The sequence below is a fragment of the Procambarus clarkii genome, chromosome 64 (assembly GCF_040958095.1).
Source record: "Procambarus clarkii isolate CNS0578487 chromosome 64, FALCON_Pclarkii_2.0, whole genome shotgun sequence".
In the NCBI taxonomy this organism is placed as follows: Eukaryota; Metazoa; Arthropoda; class Malacostraca; order Decapoda; family Cambaridae; genus Procambarus; species Procambarus clarkii.
This window is the reverse complement of record NC_091213.1, coordinates 4721455-4742215: the sequence shown is the minus strand read 5'-3', so window position 1 is coordinate 4742215 and position 20761 is coordinate 4721455. Positions and strand designations below refer to the sequence as shown.

At 36.5% G+C, this 20761-nt stretch overlaps 1 protein-coding gene across 9 annotated transcripts in view; it reads left to right on the top strand.

The window, feature by feature from the left end:
* Lpin (phosphatidate phosphatase LPIN) overlaps window positions 1-20761 on the top strand; it is a 62078-nt gene that overhangs the window by 33622 nt on the left and 7695 nt on the right. For 5 of the 9 annotated variants that reach the window (XR_011223631.1, XR_006774170.2, XR_006774172.2 and 2 more), the window contains exons 8-16: window positions 1877-2071; window positions 3226-3370; window positions 3694-3925; window positions 4782-4958; window positions 5555-5797; window positions 5965-6241; window positions 8859-9085; window positions 11734-11837; window positions 18299-18691. Coding sequence is in view for 3 of the 9 variants with exons in the window: in XM_069309104.1 (XP_069165205.1) it covers window positions 1877-2071; window positions 3226-3370; window positions 3694-3925; window positions 4782-4958; window positions 5555-5797; window positions 5965-6241; window positions 8859-9085; window positions 11734-11837 (1600 nt within the window). In the remaining 6 variants the exon portion in view is untranslated. The remainder of the gene's footprint in view (window positions 1-1876; window positions 2072-3225; window positions 3371-3693; window positions 3926-4781; window positions 4959-5554; window positions 5798-5964; window positions 6242-8858; window positions 9086-11733; window positions 11838-18298; window positions 18692-20761) is intronic. The other 4 variants (XM_069309104.1, XM_069309103.1, XM_045759803.2 and 1 more) reach the window with 2 other exon arrangements.

The window sequence follows — 20761 nt, the reverse complement described above, 5'->3', positions numbered from 1 at the left end:
TTGCGTGTGTGTATGCCCCGTACCTGCATGTGTGTCCCGTAGCAGGATGTGCTGCAGTGTTTTACTAGCAATCTTCATGATGCTTGCTTGACAGAACAATTATATTACACATTAATTCTTCGTATGACGGGTGATTGATTTGCATACCATATACACTAGGTATTATGTTCTCATAGTGAGTCATCTTATTATGAAAGGAAGTTAGCCCCTACTTGTGGTCTTGTAGACTTGTTTTATGTACAGTACAGACTTCATATTGTCAAAACTTGTTTACCCATAATATTGCTTTGCATTATTATATTATCACATCTACAAATACAGTATAAAGGCTTTCCCTTAAACAGCTTTTTTTTAAGTTAGATGAAAGATGGGGGAGGCAATTGATAATGGGAGCCGGTCGGCCGAGCGGACAGCACGCTGGACTTGTGATCCTGGGTTCGATCCCAGGCGCTGGCGAGAAACAATGGGCAGAGTTTCTTTCACCCTATGCCCCTGTTACCTAGCAGTAAAATAGGTACCTGAGTGTTAGTCAGCTGTCACAGCCTGCTTCCTGGGGGTGGAGGCCTGGTCGAGGACCGGGCCGCAGGGACACTAAAAAAAAAAGCCCCGAAATCATCTCAAGATAACCTCAAGATGGCATGCAGAGGTATATGTAGACTGGGTCACCAAGGAGTTGTGTGATGGGTCTTGCTAAACGTTTCCCATCATGTCGTCATTATAAACTTGCTGCCCTGTAGTTAGTGTGTGCTCACTCACCAACTTACCAGCAATACTTGGCTACACCCAAGTTAGCACCTGCAACAAGTTGGTACACTGAAAGATGGTCGTCATGAAATGTTCTAGAGGTGTACCAAAACTGTGCCAGTGTTGTGACCCGTACCGGCACTCTAGTATTGATCCATACTGATTCTTCCATTCCGTAAAGAAAACAATACTCTAATACCAATACTTAATATTTGTTATTAAATGTTGGAATGGTACCCACCTGTATACAAAAAAAAAATCTATATCTGCTGAAGTTTGACATAATATAGGCAAAAATAGGCTGATGGTGATACTATTGCATTGGTAAACCTCTAGAATGTTCTGTATCTGTCAGGCAGGGCAAGAAGCTGCTTGTTGTGCTGGACATGTTCCTTGTATAAAGATACTGTTCGGTTTGAACATTATTTTTTTTTTCTAATGCTTGGGCTGCCATTATGGGAAGTCATGTTCACTCTCTCTATTTGAATTTTGTCCTGCAACTGTATAGGCTATATATTTTGTAGACTAACTTTTTATTTTGTAAGTGTATACGGTAATAATCAGAACTCCATTCGTTCTTTTCTGCAATCAATTTTCTCTACAAATTTGACTAATGATGGCTTTTCACTTCCTTAAAGCATAATTGTTTCTTAAAACTGTGAAGTAATATCTGACTTCATTATTTATACAGTAATTGTAATGTCAATGACAATTGAGGATTATACAGTAATTGTAATGTCAATGACAATTGAGGATTATACAGTAACTTATGGAACTTTGCATGAAAGTTGCAAAGTTCACAAAATTATGTTGACTATGTAGAGTATATGTGTAATGACAGAAATAATTTAGCTGTGATTGGCAGTTGTGGTGTAACAAGAAAAATGATTACTTTACGAGAATTTCTGAAGATAAAATTGATTTTCGAAGTCAAATAAAAAGTGTGTGTGTGGCTTTTGAGTTATGTAACAGATAATGAACGGTTATGGTTAGTGTGTTGTGTACAGTACAAGACTGCAGTTAAGTAAGTATACTTTAAGCTAGCAATCATTAAGGTGTACAATATTGTGCTGTTAATATGTTTGTCTACTTGTGTGCAATGTAGTAGCGTGTGTGGGCTTATCCTCCCTAGATGATGAGCGCTCTGTGTTGGGCAGTATGTTTAGCTTCATGCGGGCCACCAAGAAGGCTCGGCATAACCCTGAGAGCGAGGGCATTTATCTCGATGACCTCAACTTGGATGAGCTTGACCCAGAAGTGGCCGCTCTATATTTCCCCCGTAACTTCAAGGTTCCTGAGAAACGTGGCTACAACAGCTACTCATCCGGTATGATTAAAAGCCATTCTTTAATATTTTGAATTAACTTTTGCAAGAAAATTGCAAAATTATTAATAGCCTTGTTAACTTTGTAAATATTGGGATTTGTGATTAGTTACCTAATAGGTGTAAAATGTTTAGTGTGCCTCAACAAAATGATGTTACCATAAATTCTGTTGATTGGATAAAGTCTAAAAAAAATTCTAGTCGTCCATATTTTCATATTCGATATTCCATATTTTGGTCTAATGATTTCTTGAGCATCTTCCATACATTTCTAAATTGCCTCTTGTTAGCTTTTGTTTCTCTTAGGCCTATGAGTTCATTGGATGAAGATTGAATTAAATCTTGGTATCGGTTACAATATTGAATACAGTACCTAAAGACATTTTTCACAAGAATATATCCTAAATGTGGTGCTGTGAAGGAAATGCTTGTATAAAAAGTCATTTGCTGAAGGAACAAGTTGAACAAGAAGTTTTGTATCACAAAATCATCAGAACAAATGGGGGGACATTGGACAAGCTGCCGGCTTCCTGCCCTCATCGAGGCCATTAGAGAGATAGTGGCCCTCGGGTAAATTCATGTAATGCAGAGAAGTGTATGGAGGAAGATGTGTTATAATAGACTCCCATATCATGCGTGTTAAAGTAGAAAATTGTAAGCAAAATATGATGCTACAGTTCAAGTAACAATTTAGTGAGGCAGACTTAAGAGAAAAGCTAGATAAATGCAGAGAATGAGCCATTAAAGAAGGGCATGTTAATTAAAGGTGGTGCTGCCAAGAGTGACTGCTGGTCAGAAAGTGTCTTGTTCATTTAGAGCTTATGTTACAAGAACTTCAATAGTATGGTGGCATGACACAACATATAATAGAAAATTGTGTAGCAACTATTTCTATAAATTTGATTAGCCCAATTTACATAAAATATCCACAAGTATACCAAGTAAAGCAGCACAAGATAGTATAGATAGATGTGTGGCTCATTTTCACAAACCCCAAATATTAGGTAATGTACAGTCTGAGGTGACATTAGGTGGTGGGTTGAGATAACACAGTAATATGTTCATTCTTCAGTTTATAATAAAGCTGGGAAGGCAGAAATATTACATAAGAACACTTAATGATAGCTGAAATATCTATAAAAATATCATGTGTACAGGTGTTGTCAAAGATGAAGATGCAGAGTCTGGCAATGGGCCGTCACTTCCTCAGTCGCCTCACAGTGTAGAAGGAGCTGTTGGAGGACCCAAGATTTGTAGTGACTCAGACTTTGAAGACTCCAGGCATCCTATATTTGATTATAAGTTAGTTCATTTGTATTTTAGAGAGGATTAGTTGTTTTATTTCTCGGATAAAAGTTATAGCTTTTCCACACCAATTAGTGTAGAATTGCACTGTAATCAGTAATCACTGTGATAACAAATGCTTAATTGTGCTGCATTGCATACTTGCCAGAAAGTTCAGTGCAAATAATTCCACAAAGTGGTATTTAAGCATTACAGACCTAGTTTTCAAAATTGTTAATAATTTGTTAAAAAAAGATATTTAACTGGTTACAGGCTTGACCTAGTGTCAATATTCATACAATATTTTAAAAATACCACTCTAATTATTGATATCTGTTCAGGGGCTACGAAGACATAGCATTTTCGTTATGTGGACGTCTTAATGAATACGAGAAGAACTTTCCCGAGAGCCTGTTTTTGCAAAGCCTTGTTACTTATGATGACTTCTGCGAGAATCTTCAAATTCTAGACAATCCTGACCTTGTAATAAGGTTCGGTGGGAAGTACCTCAACTGGAACACTGCTGGTCCTCAGATTCTCTCTCTCGTACTGTTCCAGCAACCAATCCCACAGGTGTGTATCACTCATGTGCGGACAAATCTAAGGGAATTTGAATATGGTCTTAATAAGGCCTTCATTTATCTGCATTTTTCATTCATTTTCAGCATACATGACTACCTTCATATTATATTTACTTGTATGATTGTAATCAAAGTATTGAGAGAAGTGAGAATGAGATCAAATGTTTTATGGAGTAGTTTAGAACGTTACTGCAGCACAACAGTGTTGTACTAAATGGCACAATAGTGCTTAGTGTTGCACTGTCTGGTACAATAGTGTGTGGTGTTGGACTGCCTGGTACAATAGCAAGGGAGAGTGCTTGTCGAGGTGAGTCAATAGTATGAGAGCCGATAGTGTGACAAGTCGACGGTGGGAGAGTGCTTGGTGGAACGAGTCGATGGTGGGAGAGTGCACTTTGTGGGAGGACTCAATTGTGGGAGTGTGCTTCGTGGGATGAGTTGATGGTGGAAGTGTGTGCTTCGTGGGATGAGTTGATGGTGGAAGTGTGTGCTTCGTGGGATGAGTTGATGGTGGAAGTGTGTGCTTCGTGGGATGAGTTGATGGTGGAAGTGTGTGCTTCGTGGGATGAGTTGATGGTGGAAGTGTGTGCTTCATGGGATGAGTTGATGGTGGAAGTGTGCGCTTCGTGGGATGAGTTGATGGTGGAAGTGTGTGCTTCGTGGGATGAGTTGATGGTGGAAGTGTGTGCTTCGTGGGATGAGTTGATGGTGGAAGTGTGCGCTTTGTGGGACCATATTCTCTGTTTCCTTTTTCTTAGCTGCTCCATCACTGGGCTGATGTTTCCATGCTCTGTAAACTGGGTAATGGATTACGATGATTATTTATTATTACAGTATTTTTTCTTCAGAAATTGGCAGATATTCTGAACAAGGAACACATGCCCAAAAAGGAGATACGAAAACGATCAGAATCAAGGGGCTACTCGTGGTTTTCATCCTGGAGACGTAACAACCAAACTGAAGACATTGAGAGCAATAAAGAGGGGACAAATGATGAAAGAATATTATCTCAGCGTGGTACAGAGGTAGGAATATTGATTTTTCCTGAAAGAATCGTTAATTAAATAGTAATGTTGAATGGATAACAGTTCGTTTATAACATTTTTGCTTATGGGTTTGGAACACCTCACCTTTTACTGGAATAAAGCTCAAATATGATTCGGTGCTTTGTTTCTAAGAAATGTTTTGATTGGTTAAGACTTGAATAAAATAAGAAACTTACAAAAATTCTTAATCTATCTATAAAATGGTTTACATTGTATCAATAGCAATATTTGAAGCCACAGATGTATTGTTCTATCCAAGATGATTCATTAGTAACCTTGTATTTCTCCAACTCATTCCTGATCCTTCCCTGATAATTCCAGACTCTCCAACTATGAAAGCAGAATTTTCTTTTCTCCCAAGATTTTATCATCTTGAGGTATTTGTGCCATAATCCATTTTACACTTGTATGTCCCTTTATTTTCTTCTCATCTCAGATCATTTTCATCAATTATTAAGCAATAAATATAGTTCATTAGATTAATAAATTTTGTATTTAAAATGTATGATTTTCGATATTAATGTATTATCTTTAATGTACATTTTAATACAGATTTTTTATTGATTCTCATAAAGTTCCATAAAGAAACTGGAACCTCGGCAACAGAAGAGGCTTCCAGCACGCTTGACTCCAATGTCATAGAAGTGACGGCAGCAGAGACTCAGACCAGCTTGCCTGGAACTCCAAGAAAGAAGGGACTTCATAATTGTAAAACTGGAACAGATTCTTCAGAGTCAGAGGACCTAGATGATGGGAAAGATAGACTTTTTATTGGAGAACGGTTCAAGAAGAGCTTAAGGTTATCATCTGATCAGATTGTAAGTTCATAATTGTTTTTTAAGGACATTTCTTGCAAATATATAAATATTTAATAATTATTGCCAAAGAAAAATGTAATTGTATATTTACTTTGTAGTGCAGTTTTTAAGTACTTGTGTATGTATTGCAACACCATTTCAAATTGACCATAAAATTTTGTGATTAGGCCAAGCTCAATCTGGTTGAGGGAAGCAACGAAGCACTCTTCTCAGTGACAACGGCTTACCAGGGAACAACACGCTGCAAATGCCATATATTCTTGTGGAACTATGACGATAAGATTGTTGTGTCCGACATCGATGGGACCATCACCAAGTCTGACGTACTAGGTCACCTCTTGCCAATCTTAGGCAAAGACTGGGCCCAGAGTGGGGTTGCTCAGCTCTTCACAAAGATTAAGAATAATGGCTATCACTTCCTGTACCTGTCAGCCAGGGCCATAGGTAAGTAACTTCCGAGTGCACTGTGTCATAAATGGTTACTCTGAAATTATAAATAAATATTGGCAACATTACTCATTTCACATAGAAGGGAAAAGGTTGAATAATTTGCATTGTACAGGCGAGACATTTTGGCTTTCTAATACCAGACAAACTTTAATTGAAAAAAACCACTTCTAAACTGATTTTTATGATGTGTATATAGTGGGACCTTGCTCTTATTAAATTCTTGTATGGGCAAAGCAGTTTGTTCAGTGGATCAAACTAATGTTTGTTGCTATGAAGATAGTTCGCTCAAGTTATCACTGAGTTAGGCCATCGTGATGTGGATGTGTTGGTAACTGATCTAATCTAATTGTAAACTATTGTACATTACATAAAATCTTTTTAACAAACTTAAATGACATAATATTTCAGAAATTGTCTTATCACAGTAATAATAAAAAATCAGCCCATCCTCCAAATACAGTACATTTTAATACTAAATGTAATAAGTACAATCCTGACTATCGGCATACTACATAAATACATCGCCAGCATCGCAACAAAATATTGTGAATATTAGAGTTTACCTGAAAAGCTGTATAGAAAACCACGACCTAACCTAACCTTGGGAGTGTAGGGGGACAAGCATGTAGATAGCATTTATTGCTTCTTAATTACGTTTAGTACTTAACCTATAGCTATATTGATATTACAATTTTATAAAACTAATAAAGCAAAACTAAAGTCTTTCAATAAATTATACTCAGGGTATTTTCAAATTTTGTATAAAATCTCTATTGTTTAATAAAACTGGAAAAGAAAATCTTTATATTTAAAACTTGTGTATATAGAATTGAACACAAAAACTTCAACCTAAAAATTTTGAGTGTACTGTATTAACAGAAAATGAGGAATATATGGGGAGGTAAATGTAACAGCACAATTAAGTGTATTTATGTACTATGCAAACAGTCAGGAATGTACTTATTACATTTAGTATTAAAACGTTCTGTCCATTCGGAGGAAGGATTGTAAAAAATATATAAATGAAAGTCAACAGGGAATCATTATTGCACCATGTGAAATTTGGTTCATCCATATCCAAAGGAATTTTAGTGCAAAGTCCAAATATTTTTAAAATTCATAAAAACAAGAAACAAAAGATATTAAATATGACAAATACTTGTAATTCAACAAGTATTATTGTCAGACAATAATAACTCAGAACCTATACTCAAATTGACCAAAAGAGATGTGGAAATGTTCCCAAGCCACTGTCATACTAGGGCCTCGAACATTAGAGCTGCTTCACATGCCGAATCTACAATGGCATTGTTATCTATTGCAATATCTCCACTTGTTTTTTTTTATCAAGATGCATTACTGTAGCAACCATGGGGCTAAAAGTGATAGAAACAATGGAACGTATTTCCATTAGGAAGAAAACTGACAAAACACAGGAGTAGAAGTTAGATACCACTATCATAGTTGTGATGTACGGTTAGGTGGTACAAGTCAGCTGGCTGCACTGTCTATCTCAGTCCTGCATAGTTGAAAGGTGACATGAGGCAAACTGCCCCCAAGATAATCATATTTGGCATGCTTACTGATAGGTAAGCATGGCAAAAGCAACATTTCTTATTCATTATCTGATGACATTAATATTGAATCAATATTAGTGTCAGTAGAAAATTAAATCAATATTATTATTGGTGATGATAAAAAGATGCATAATGTATGTGTACTACATATACATATTATACACTTACATATAATAAATAAAAGCATTTTAATGCCTGCTAGCCTAAAAAATATTGAAAATACATAAAAATATAACAAAGTTATCTGGTTGGTTCTTCAATGAAAATTGTACTGTTGACATGTTACTTTCAGAAGTGATAAGGCAACTTAGAATTAGTGTAGACAGTTAACATTAAAAAAAATTTTTTGTAAAGTAAGTAAAGTAAATTTTATTCAGGAAAGTACATGCATAGTTGATTTACAAACATAATGTTGGATTTATAGATAGAGCTAGTACATACAATGCCTAAAGCCACTAGTACGCATAGCGTTTTGGGCATAAGTTGGTAAGGTTCAATTCTAACCTTAGTGCCGTGAAGTACTAATGTAGGCAGGGGTACTAGTGCTGCAAATATTTTTATTTTTGGGGAAGCGAGAGCAGTCAAAGATCGGTACACAGATACAAAGGACAAAGCGTTCTCAATCTCAAAGATAAGACAAATGTCAACTATGTTAATTGCCCGCGAAAGCTCATATTAAGCTAATCGAGATTACAGTATTGCTTATGCTTTCTAGTTGGCATTTTAGTATATTATCTGCCTGGGTCTGCCGTTTTGAGAACTGGCTGTCATTTTGGGGCCAAATGACATTCTTTCTAAATGATGTGACAAATATTTATCAAAAACTTGTGTTAGTAATTTAAAAGTACGTTAGTTATTCAGTTAATGAATATTGGAGAAACAGCCATACATTTACTATAATCTTCAAATTGCCTCCTTGAGGGGCATACTTCTCACTTTGGGAAACCTTTCTGTATGGTATACAGAAAGTGTTAACACTGAAAATATATTGTAGATGGAAAAGTTACTTAAATTGCTGTACTTCATATTTACAGGGCAGGCCCGCATTACCAGAGACTACCTTAGATCCATTAAACAGGGAGATCTTTCATTACCCGATGGGCCTTTACTGCTGAATCCAACCTCTTTAATACAAGCTTTCCATCGTGAAGTGATCGAGAAGAAACCAGAAGAGTTTAAGAAATCCTGTTTAAGGGACATAAAAGCTCTCTACCCTGTCGATAGAAATCCATTTTATTCTGGATATGGAAACAAAATAAATGTAAGTAGAACGCTTTCCTTTTTCAGAGGTCTGTGATATTTAATTATTTTTTTTTACAATATTTAAGCACATAATATTGGTTGATAGTATTTTTCTCAATCATACCCAAAAATAATTTAAATAATTGTCATCTTCCACTCTTGTATACATCTGGTTTTATGGTGTTGAAAATATTGAAAATACTGCACTATACCTTCTTAGGAAAACTGTAACATAAATCATAATTTCCTACTATGAATGTGTTGCACTATGAATCAAAGAAGAAAATAAGCATTTTTGTTTTGTTTTACTATGGATTTTTATTTTTTTAATCGGAGCAAATTTTCATGTAATATACAGTGTAGTCTTATAAAAAAAAATAATGTTACTATTTTTATTATATAGTGCACCTGTTTGAGCTTTAGTAGGAACACTGATAGGGTAGTGATTAACAAAGAACCATGAGACCAATTATGTGCCCCCAGTAATGTTGAGAATTTGTTAGGTATTACGTAGTGGGACTGATGACTGTATGAACATATCTCTAGAGGATACAAAAATGTTTGAAAGACTACAAGATAATAAAAGCTAATGCTTGAATTTGAATAGATTAATTCTGCCTACTGGAAATGTGAGAGTGAAAATAAGCATGAGAGAGATTTTAATATGTTAAGGAAGTGCTGTAAGGTAAATATACTTGTCTGAGAGTAATTGTAAATGGTAGACATTTGCCAGAAAACGTTAAGGTGAACGTGTCCTCTGTAATGTGAGCATACTTTAGAATAACCCTCGTGTGTATGGAGGAAAAATACTAATACAGATTAGTATTATTATTAGTATTTTAAATACGAATAGTATTAGTATTTAACACAATGTGTGTGTATATCACGAAAATAGACACGTGATTAAAAATGTGACAGTGTCAGACCACGGAGGAAAATTGAAACAGGAATTTCCGTAAGTACTTTCGTATATTAATACTTCTGAAGATGTATTAATATACGAAAGTACTTAAGGAAATTCCTGTTTCAATTTTCCTCCGTGGTCTGATACTGTAACACAGAATATGTTAAACCTAAATTAGAGTTTGTTGCTTTAGTATAGTACCTTTGCCTTAAATACAACCGAGTGTGTTATGGGAGAAGCAGCCATACTGATCCCAGAAGTAAGAAATACAGTCAATGAAAAAAGACTTGAGGAAATGCAAATGATTGCATATAAACCCAAGAGGAAGAGAAGACACTCAAGTTTTCAAAGATTACAAGACAATTAAGAATAAAGTTAACTGCAGAAGGCCTATTGGCCCATACGAATACCTTGCCATTAAATGGCAAGATTTGCTAAAAAAAAAAAAAAAAAATTTAAAACAGTAAGAGAACACAATTGCAAGTTACTGAATAAGTGATGTAAAAAATGACCTTGGTTCCCATTTTATTGTTCTCGACGCACAATCGAGAATTCTGGGATCAAATCCAAGTTGGGATTCTGGGAAATGGTTGGGCTCATTTCCTTTCATCTAATGCGTCTATTCATTAGTGTAGTGTCAGGATCAGGAAGCCTGTCAAGCTTGTCGAGAGCCCTCTAAAGCCAATGACTGGCCATCCCCAAGAATCATCCCATAACAGTTGCCTCGCTCCCAGGAACCTGTTTACTACAAGGTGAACAGTCATTGTGTTCAAGAAAATGTACTTGTATATCTCCATTAGTCATCGTAATTGGCCTCTTTCGGTTGTGAACTAACTGCATCGACCACTTACAGATGGTGGGAAATGGTAAGAAAAATCTAGAGGCAGTTTTGACAGAACCTCGGGAAATGTGGAAAGAAACCAAATTTGATATGAAATTAAGAAGACAGGACTCCAGGGGGGCCAGATTCACAAAGCATTTATGCAAGTACTGTACTTACGAACATGTACATCTTTCCTCAATCTTTGACGGCTTTGGTTACTTTTATTAAACAGTTTACAAGCATGAAAACTTGCCCATCAACTGTTGTTATTGTTATAAACAGCCTCCTGGTGCTTTGGAGCTCATTAACTGTTTAATAATTGTAAACAAAGCCACCAAAGAGTGAGAAAAGATGTACAGGTTCGTAAGTGCTTGCATAACTGCTTCGTGAATCTGGCCCCAGGAGCATAGATCTGTTACCACAATGGATAATTATGTACATGGCCAGTCTTGACTATATCATTTGTAAAAGGTTGTGGTAATACACTGTTTGATATTCACTGGACTTGGTATTACAATATTTTGTACACTATATTGTAGTAGTGATGTTTATCTAAACAGTAAATTCCAGCTTTTATCAGCTATATTTTCTTTCCATGTAAATAATATGTAACATACCTATGTATATTTTCATATAAACAGCCGGGATACCAAACGCAGGACATCCATCAGCAAATTGTAATTGAAAGCTATTACCTAATGGTAAAACACTTCTTGATGCATTTCCTTGAAACTGATAGATTGTGTTTGTTTATATTGGTATGTTGTCTTGTGTGTAGTAGTAGTAGTAGGCATCCATCAGTCTCAGGAGACTATGGAGTTGCGCTCTGGTTGTCGGTCTGGAGTGGCCTCACCAGGGCGCAAAGCCACGGTAGGTTGATACAGGGGAGAAGCATCCTAATGTCTTGTGTGTATCCTAATGAAAATTTTACCTTCTTTAGGATGTTTGGGCATACCGTGCTGTAGGGATTCCTATTTCCCGGATCTTCACAATTAATCATCGTGGCGAACTAAAACACGAGCTGACACAGACATTCCAGTCCTCGTAAGTATTATACGGTGTGCTCTTGTTATTTAGGTACTGTATCAGGTTATTCCTTAGCAACATATTTTAACACGGGCAAGATATGTTCTTCAGTTTCTAGCAGTGAATAAATATATTTTAGATTATTTTCATTACAATAGTTTTTGGACATTAATATAATGAAAAAAAAAATGCTAAAGGAAAGTGTTTAGTTTCACTGGTAGTGGACAGTGAAGAGTACATCTTTCACTGCTCTGCTTCTCTAACCCTGTCCATGGAGGACAGAAGAAAATGTATATATGCTGGTTAGCATTGTAACTGTGTGGCCACGTCTGTGGTAGAAAAAAAAAAACTGCTCTGCTGACCATATGCCATTATTAGTGCAGCACCCTGTTCTTCACACGTTGCATCCACTTGTCTCCTCACTGCACCTGTGTGTACCTACACATATGGCATTAGTGATTTTAAGTTTGTTGAAGTATTTTATAAAGTATTCATAAATTTTCAGTAAAAATGCAAAACAAGAAGCATTTCTTAGAATTAGGGCCCTAAAGAAAACTGTCACAAATGAATCTCATGATGTGAGACTTTTTGCCTTGTACTAATGCATTATAGTGGTGTGTGACCTCACTAATATAAACCATATGATCAGAGATTAGTCATTGTATGAAAGAGCTCGTTTGTTTTCAAAGATGGTGGCCCTCGGGTAAAGTCTAGAACATACATTAGTATATTATTACTTTACCAAGGAATGTAGTGTAGTGAAAAATTATTTTGACAACACGAATGCACAATGATGTAAGTATGAACCTATCCTAACCAAACCTTCATCTCAAACTGTGAATGAAAAAAAAACACTGAATATTCATTTATTACACCATATTCATTTTGTTGTAGAATACAATTGAAAAATGATGAAAAATGAAATCATTTTGGAAAAAATACTTAATGCTTTTATATCTGTCTCAAAATATAGCTACATGGTTTAAAATTATTTCTGGCAGCATAGTTAGTTAGTTTAGTTCATTTATTATGCACCCCATACCCATCTTGTGGGCAGTAGTCGAAAGGGTTACAGAGGCACATAATGGGCTCGGGGACTGAACCCCACAATTCATTTAGCTAAGCAAGAGAGCCAACCTCCTTCAACACCAAATTAAAAAAAAATCAGATTTATTATGCATTCTTCATTTTCATGAAAGTACAATATACAATAAGGAATGATTAAAACATTTAAATATAAAAATTATGAAACTAGAGAGCTGTACTTTTCCAAAATATTAAATATCAAGATTTTGTATTCATCTCTAGTGATATGGTGAGCCAACTTCCACCTCCAACTGTAAATTAAAATGTTGACAGAAAATATGTTCATTATGTGGATTTTGTGTGCTTTACAGTGTATGAGGGAGTCCTGTGGTGCACTGGTCAAGGCAATAGTCACAACTGAAAGGTCCTGGCTCACACTTGTACATGGGGATACGTATATGAGCACCGGTACCTTAGATGTACAGTAGTTTGAGGATGAGAGCTATGCTCGTGGTGTCCTGTATTCACAGCATTCTTTTTCATGTAGTGCTTTGAAACTGATAACGGTTCTGGCCTCTGTCACTTGAATTTGTTCCAGCCGTCTACCACTTTGTTTGCAAGTGATTTTTCTTCTTCTGCAGTTATGTTTAGTTAGCATCTATGACTTCTTGTTCTTGAAGTTCCAAGTCTCGTGAATTTTTGCTTATTAATTTTGGCAATTCCCCTTACTATTTTGTACATAGTGACCGTATCACCTCTTTTTCTATTATCTTCTTGCTTTGGCATATTTAATGCCTCTAACCTCTCCTCATAGCTCTTTTAGTTCTGGAAGCCATTTAGTTGCATGTCTTTGAACATTTTCCAGTTTATTGATGTGATTCTTAAGATATGGACACCATACAACCACTGCATATTCTAGCTTTGGTCTCACAAAGGTCGTGAACAATTTCTTTAGTATTTAACCATCCATGTATTTAAAAGCAATTCTGAAATTGGAAAGCGTAGCATAGGCTCCTCGCATAATGTTCTTTACGTGGTCCTCAGGTGACAGTTTTCTATCTAGATCCACCCTTAGATCTCTTTCTCTCTCAGAATTTAAAAATTAAAATCACATAATTAATCTGTATGTGGTCTATTTTCTCCTATTCCACATTCCATAACATAATTAATCTGTATGTGGTCTATTTTCTCCTATTCCACATTCCATAACATAATTAATCTGTATGTGGTCTATTTTCTCCTATTCCACATTCCATAACATAATTAATCTGTATGTGGTCTATTTTCTCCTATTCCACATTCCATAACATAATTAATCTGTATGTGGTCTATTTTCTCCTATTCCACATTCCATAACATGGCACTTATTCACATTAAATTCCATTTGCCAAGTGGAGCTCCATACACTTATTTTGTCCAGGTCTTCTTGAAGGGCATGACAATCGCCTAGGTTTCTTATCTTCCCTAGTATCTTAACATCAGCAAACATGTTCATATAATTCTGCATTCCTTTTGGTATGTCGTTTATGTAGACAATGAACATTACCAGTGCAAGAATTGAAATGTGTAATTTACCTATGTGTGGTTATAGAATGAGAGCTACGCTCGTGATGTCCCGTCTTCCCAGCACTCTTTGTCATATAACACTTTGAAATTACTGACTGTTTTGGCTTCTGTCACCTTCTTGCCTAACTTGTACTAACCGTCTACCATTCTGTTTGCGAAAGTGAATTTTCTTATATTTCTTCGGCAGCTTTGTTTAGTTAGTTTAAATCTATGATGGTACTCCACTTGTGATATTTCTCTAGTCCGATACACTGCCTCTGATTACTGCCCTCATTTTTGTTAGAAATTTTTCATCTATGTTAGAAGCCTCCCTGTTACTCTTCCAGTATGTTCCAGTTTCCAGAACCTCATATATGGGACTTTCAAAAGCCTTTTTTTGTTTTTTTTTATTATCATTATTCCAGATAGAGTACATGCATCATCTTTTTCATGTAAAATCTCTGTATCCCTGTCATAGAAACAAAGTAAATTCGTTACACAGGAGCTTAGAGATCGAAAAGCATACTGTCTGTCTGTCAGTCATATAATTTTTCTCAAGGTGTTCTACCCATTTTGTTTTATTATTTTTTGCTTTTCCAATATTTTGGCTACCACACTTGTCAGTGATACAGGTCTATAATTAAGAGGGTCTTCCTTGCTACCACTTTTGTAGATTGGATATATGTTAGCCTTTTTCCATATATCTGGCAGGACTCCTCAGAATTCAAGGTGAAACTCCATCTAGATCGACTGCTTTGTTCCTATTTTCTTGAGCATTTTTTCCACTTCATCTCTAGACTCCCGTATGTGCTTTATGATGTTCTCTGGAATTCTTATTGTCTAGTTCTCTAAAAATTTAATTTTGCCCGAACACTCTTTGGAACTGTTATTTTAATGTTTCACTCATTTCCTTTTAATTTTCTGTGAATCTGTTTCCCATTTTCAACCAATGAAGTTTATCCTTTACCTGCAGTGTGTTTTTAATGAATTCATGGAATAGGCCTGGTTCTATTTTACATTTGTCTGCTATCTCTCTCTCTCAAAATTAATTTCTGCCTCTCTTCTCAATGCTGTATAGTTGTTTCTTGCTTCTCTGTATTGCTGGCATGTTTGAGGATTTGGCCTCTTCCTGTATTGACTTAGGTTTTGTGTCTTTTGGTCTCTGGCCCTCTTGAGAACTTCTGTTTAACCAATTCTAATTCCTAATTCTGCATACTTCCTTGCCTAACAGAAGGTCATGGTGTGTGGGAAATGTGGTGGAATCTTTTTACTGACAAGTTCTCAAAGGAGTTGTCCTTTATATGACAGGTTTAAAATATAAATTTTCTTTGTGAAATTAGCCCATAGATCATGGGAAAATATTAGGATATGAATTGTAACGAATTTAATATGGCTTCAATTACATTTTAATGATTTGTGAATATGAAAGGAACATTAGAAGAAACGGCTGAAGCAATATATTTTTGTCTTAAAATAATTGCATTTCACAAATGCCTCTAGAAGGCATCACCAGTTGCAACTATTACCTCATTCCAAGGAATCAAGTGGTTCCCATACAGTTCCCATATAGTTTATGTAATTGAGGTTGCACTGCAGTTTGATGCTAAAGGAAACTTTTCTATCAAACTTCAAGCTATGTTTGGGTAAGGGGCTACAATAGATATTCTCAAGATAATTAAAGAATGAAGCTAGTACAGAAGATAATCATTCATGGGAGTGCTCATTACCCACTACTCTGAAGGGTGTTCTGCCTGGGGGTCAGGTGTGATGGTTGCATCAAACCCCCAACTACTGTAAAGGAAGTATTGCCTGGGGTCAGGTGTAAGGGAAGTACTGCCTGGTGTAAGGTGTAAGGGAAGTACTGCCTGGGGTCAGGTGTAAGGGAAGTACTGCCTGGGGTCAGGTGTAAGGGAAGTACTGCCTGGGGTCAGGTGTAAGGGAAGTACTGCCTGGAGTCAGGTGTAAGGGAAGTACTGCCTGGAGTCAGGTGTAAGGGAAGTACTGCCTGGAGTCAGGTGTGAGGGAAGTACTGCCTGAAGTCAGGTGTAAGGGAAGTATTGCCTGGAGTCAGGTGTAAGGGAAGTACTGCCTGGAGTCAGGTGTGAGGGAAGTACTGCCTGGAGTCAGGTGTGAGGGAAGTACTGCCTGAAGTCAGGTGTGAGGGAAGTACTGCCTGAAGTCAGGTGTAAGGGAAGTATTGCCTGGGGTCAGGTGTAAGGGAAGTACTGCCTGGAGTCAGGTGTAAGGGAAGTACTGCCTGGGGTCAGGTGTAAGGTAAGTATTGCCTGGGGTCAGGTGTAAAGGAAGTACTGCCTGGGGTTAGGTGTAAGGTAAGTATTGCCTGGGGTCAGGTGTAAAGGAAGTACTGCCTGGGGTTAGGTGTAAGGTAAGTATTGCCTGGGGTCAGGTGTAAAGGAAGTACTGCCTGGGGTTAGGTGTAAGGGAAGTATTGCCTGGGGTCAGGTGTAAAGGAAGTACTGCCTGGGGTTAGGTGTAAGGGAAGTACTGCCTGAAGTCAGGTTTGATGAAAGTAATTCAAGGGGTCTGGTGTGAGGAAAATATTGCATGGTAGGGAAGATAGAACACCTAGATTGTCATACTTTCAAGTGGATCTAGATAAAATAAGTGCTCGAAGCGGCAAGTGGTAAATGGAATTCAGTGTGAATAAATGCCATATTATGGAATGTGGAATCGAATAAAATAGACCACACTCATTAAATTATGTGGAAAGGAATTAAAGAATTTTATCAAGAAAGAGATCTAGAGGTGGTCTTGGATAGTAGGCTGTCACCAGAGGAGCACATAAAGAACATTGTGCGAGGAGCATGTGTGTCGCTTTCCAACTTCAGAATTGCTTTTAATTATGTGGATGGTGAAATACTGAAGAAACTGTTCATGACTTGAGACCACAATTGGAATATTCAGTAGTTGTATGGTGCCCATATCTGAAGCGGCACATCGATAAACTGGAAAAGGTGCAAAGGCATGCTACAAAATGGCTTCTGGAAATGAAAAAGGAGTTAAGAAGAGAGGCTAGAGGCATTAAATATACCAAAGCTAGATGATAGAAGGAAAAGAGGTGATATTATCACCACTTACAAAATAATGTCAGGAATCGACCAAATTGACAAAAAAGGAATTCCTGAAACCAGCAACTTCAAGAATAAGACATCATAGGTCGTCATCTTTTTTTTTTTTTTTTTTTTTTAACAACTTAAGTGAGAAAGTTGTAGAGGCCAAAACCATCAATAGCTCTAAAGCATTATGACAGTGCTGGGAAGACAGGACGCCATGAGCGAACGTCTCCTCATGTACTAACTACACTTAGGTAATTACTCGCTCTGTACATCTATACACTTAATGTGCATACACTATACACTGTATTTCTGTCATTTTGTGGGTTTTCAAAGAAGACACCCATACATGGGGAATTACTTTCACAAATCAGTTTGTCATAAATCAATCTTAACTTCATGTATCTAGCAGCTAAAAAGGGTTAATTGATACAAATGTCTGTTCTATGCAAATAATAAAAGCCAGCATTTAACATCATTGGATTTAAAAATGTATTATCCCACTAAACCTTTCCAATTAGCCTTGAAAATGGTGTGTCAATGCATACAACTTTTATTTCTTTGCTTTATCTGTTTTTGTAGTACAAGACATACAGCGAATTTTATATAATTGTTGGTACTATGCATGATGTTTTACTTTTAATGTTTAGTACCATTGTCTGCCTAGTTTACTTAAAGTTGACTTAATTTGTTATTGTGCAAACCAGAGGTTCACTGATATTTTTGACTTGTTACATTTGTAAATACTTTAAGACAATTTGGTTGGGCAAGACAGCCTGCAGGTAGTGACACAATTCTTACATAATGTTAACTTCTTACTGTTTGTCTTTCCAGTTATATACGACAAAGCTCAGTAGTTGATGAAATTTTCCCACTCATTGAAAAAACTATGGTCCCTCAAAGTTTCAACTTAGTGCTCAGTGACAGTGATTTAGAAGATGATGACAGCAGTGATATACTCACTGATAATGTGGATAGTGACTGGGAGGGTTATCCATCAGGTCATTACCACTTGACTCATAATTAGAACAAATGAGATGGAAATCTAGACGGTTACCATACAGTTTAAGTGTTCGGTAAACTGGATGAATTTTGAATACAAATTCATGAAGGACCTAATGGTGATGGGAGATGAATTCCAAAACCCGAGTGCGATTCAGGATAAGAACAGTCCCTCGGTCCAAGCACAAGTATGGGCCTACAACAGAGTAGACGTTGATCTATAGGGTAAGCGTCTCGTACGTGGCGCACCCTGGTATTGAGGCAGTACTTGAGGAGCAGCTTGCTTGTAATGCATCCCTAGCATAATTGGTACAAAAATTTGTTTGGCCTTTGCTCTTGTCCCATTTTACCTGCTGTTGACTAATCTTTTTGAAGACCTATTAATGTACCAGTGATCCAGTTGGTGATTGCCCTTGAAGTGCATTTTCTCCATACCCAGCAAACTGGCAGTTTACTCTCATTACTTTGCTTCTTTTGATGTTGATTAATAGCTACTTTTAGCTTGAAATGGTTAATAACAAGAAAACAAGAAAATTATCTTAATACTAATTATGTACATACAGTATGTCAGTATGTGGAAACATACATACATACATAAATTATATATATATATATATATATATATATATATATATATATATATATATATATATATATATATATATATATATATATATATATATATATATATATATATATATATATATATATAAATATAAATATATATATATATATATATATATATATATATATATATATATATAATATATATATAATAATAAAAGATACAAGAAGGTACATTGGATTTGTGAGAGTACATAACTTCAAATGGTGTTTTTACATTGTTGTAAAGCCACTAACACTCAGCATTTTGGGCTGCGCCTGAAACAACAATTCTTTCCTGATGTGCTGGAGTAACAGAAAGCTTAAATGCAGTAACTTTCTCAAAGTCAGAATCCTTTTCTTTACTCACACAAGTGCTAGTTTACCGCTTCATTATAATCATGAGTTTATCGGGTGTCTGCAACTGAAATGAATTGACTTATGTTTTCTTCAAACTTACAATGCATTTTGTTTATTGCATGAAAAGCTTTGCTAATATCATAACGTGTGTGTGTGTACTTGTCCACTTTGATTTTCCTATGTGTACTCGTCCACTTGGCTCTTCCTATGTATACTTGTCCACTTGGCCCTTCCTATGTATACTCGTCCACTTGGCCCTTCCTATGTATACTCGTCCACTTGGCCCTTCCTGTGTGTACTAGTCCACTTGGCCCTTCCTTTGTGTGCTTGTCCTCTTGGCCGTTTGTGTACTCGTCCTCTTGGCCCTTCCTTTGTGTGCTCGTCCACTTGGCCCTTCCTTTGTGTACTCGTCCTCTTGGCCTTTCTTGTGTGCACACGTGCACTTGGATTTTCAGTAAGTTTTTTAATAATGTATTGTGCGTATTCTCCATGCGTCGAATATAGACTCTGGACATCTTGGCCATTGTAAAGTATTGTTCACAGCTTTGCCACACACCCAGTAAGTTTCACTTCTGTTTTCCAGCATTTCTGGTTCACTTGCAAATTTTTTCCAATTTACTCGTTAGTTCAATATCTTTTCTGTACACTACCATTAGTTGTCTAGTATTTTTTTATTACCATTAGATGGTCAGTATCTCTACTGTACACAACCATTAGCTGTTCAATATCTTTAATGCACACTACCATTAGTTCAATATCTTTGCTGGATACAACCATTAGTTCTTCAGTATCTTTACAGCACACTACCATTGAATATTAAGGGACCTTACTTTAGCACTGTACAAGGGAAACATAAACATTGGCATCGAGTGAATATAGGGGCCACCCCAATGCCGACCATCACTTCTACAAACAAGCCCAAGAGTCCTCTTATCTAATTGTGCTGGCAGGGTAATTCGGGTACACACAGAAATCATAATTACATGATGCATCAAATGAACAAATCCACGAGGGCTGTGACGAGGATTCAAACCTGTATCCGAGAGCATCCCAGACGCTGCCTTAATCGACTGAGCTACAACATGGTCACAGGTTCGAATCCTCGTCACGGCCCTTGTGGATTTGTTCATTTAATTCGGGTACGCTTGCCTTTAAGTCACTGGCGTTATACAGAGGACTACTATCATCAAAATTACTACTACTGGTGTAGCTAACAAAGATAAAAACACAAAATACATATACATAACTAAAACTAAAAATGCGAGATACTCGTGTGGCTCGGGTAGTAATAAGTTTCTACCCATTGTGACAACATCTGCCTTCCATTTTCTT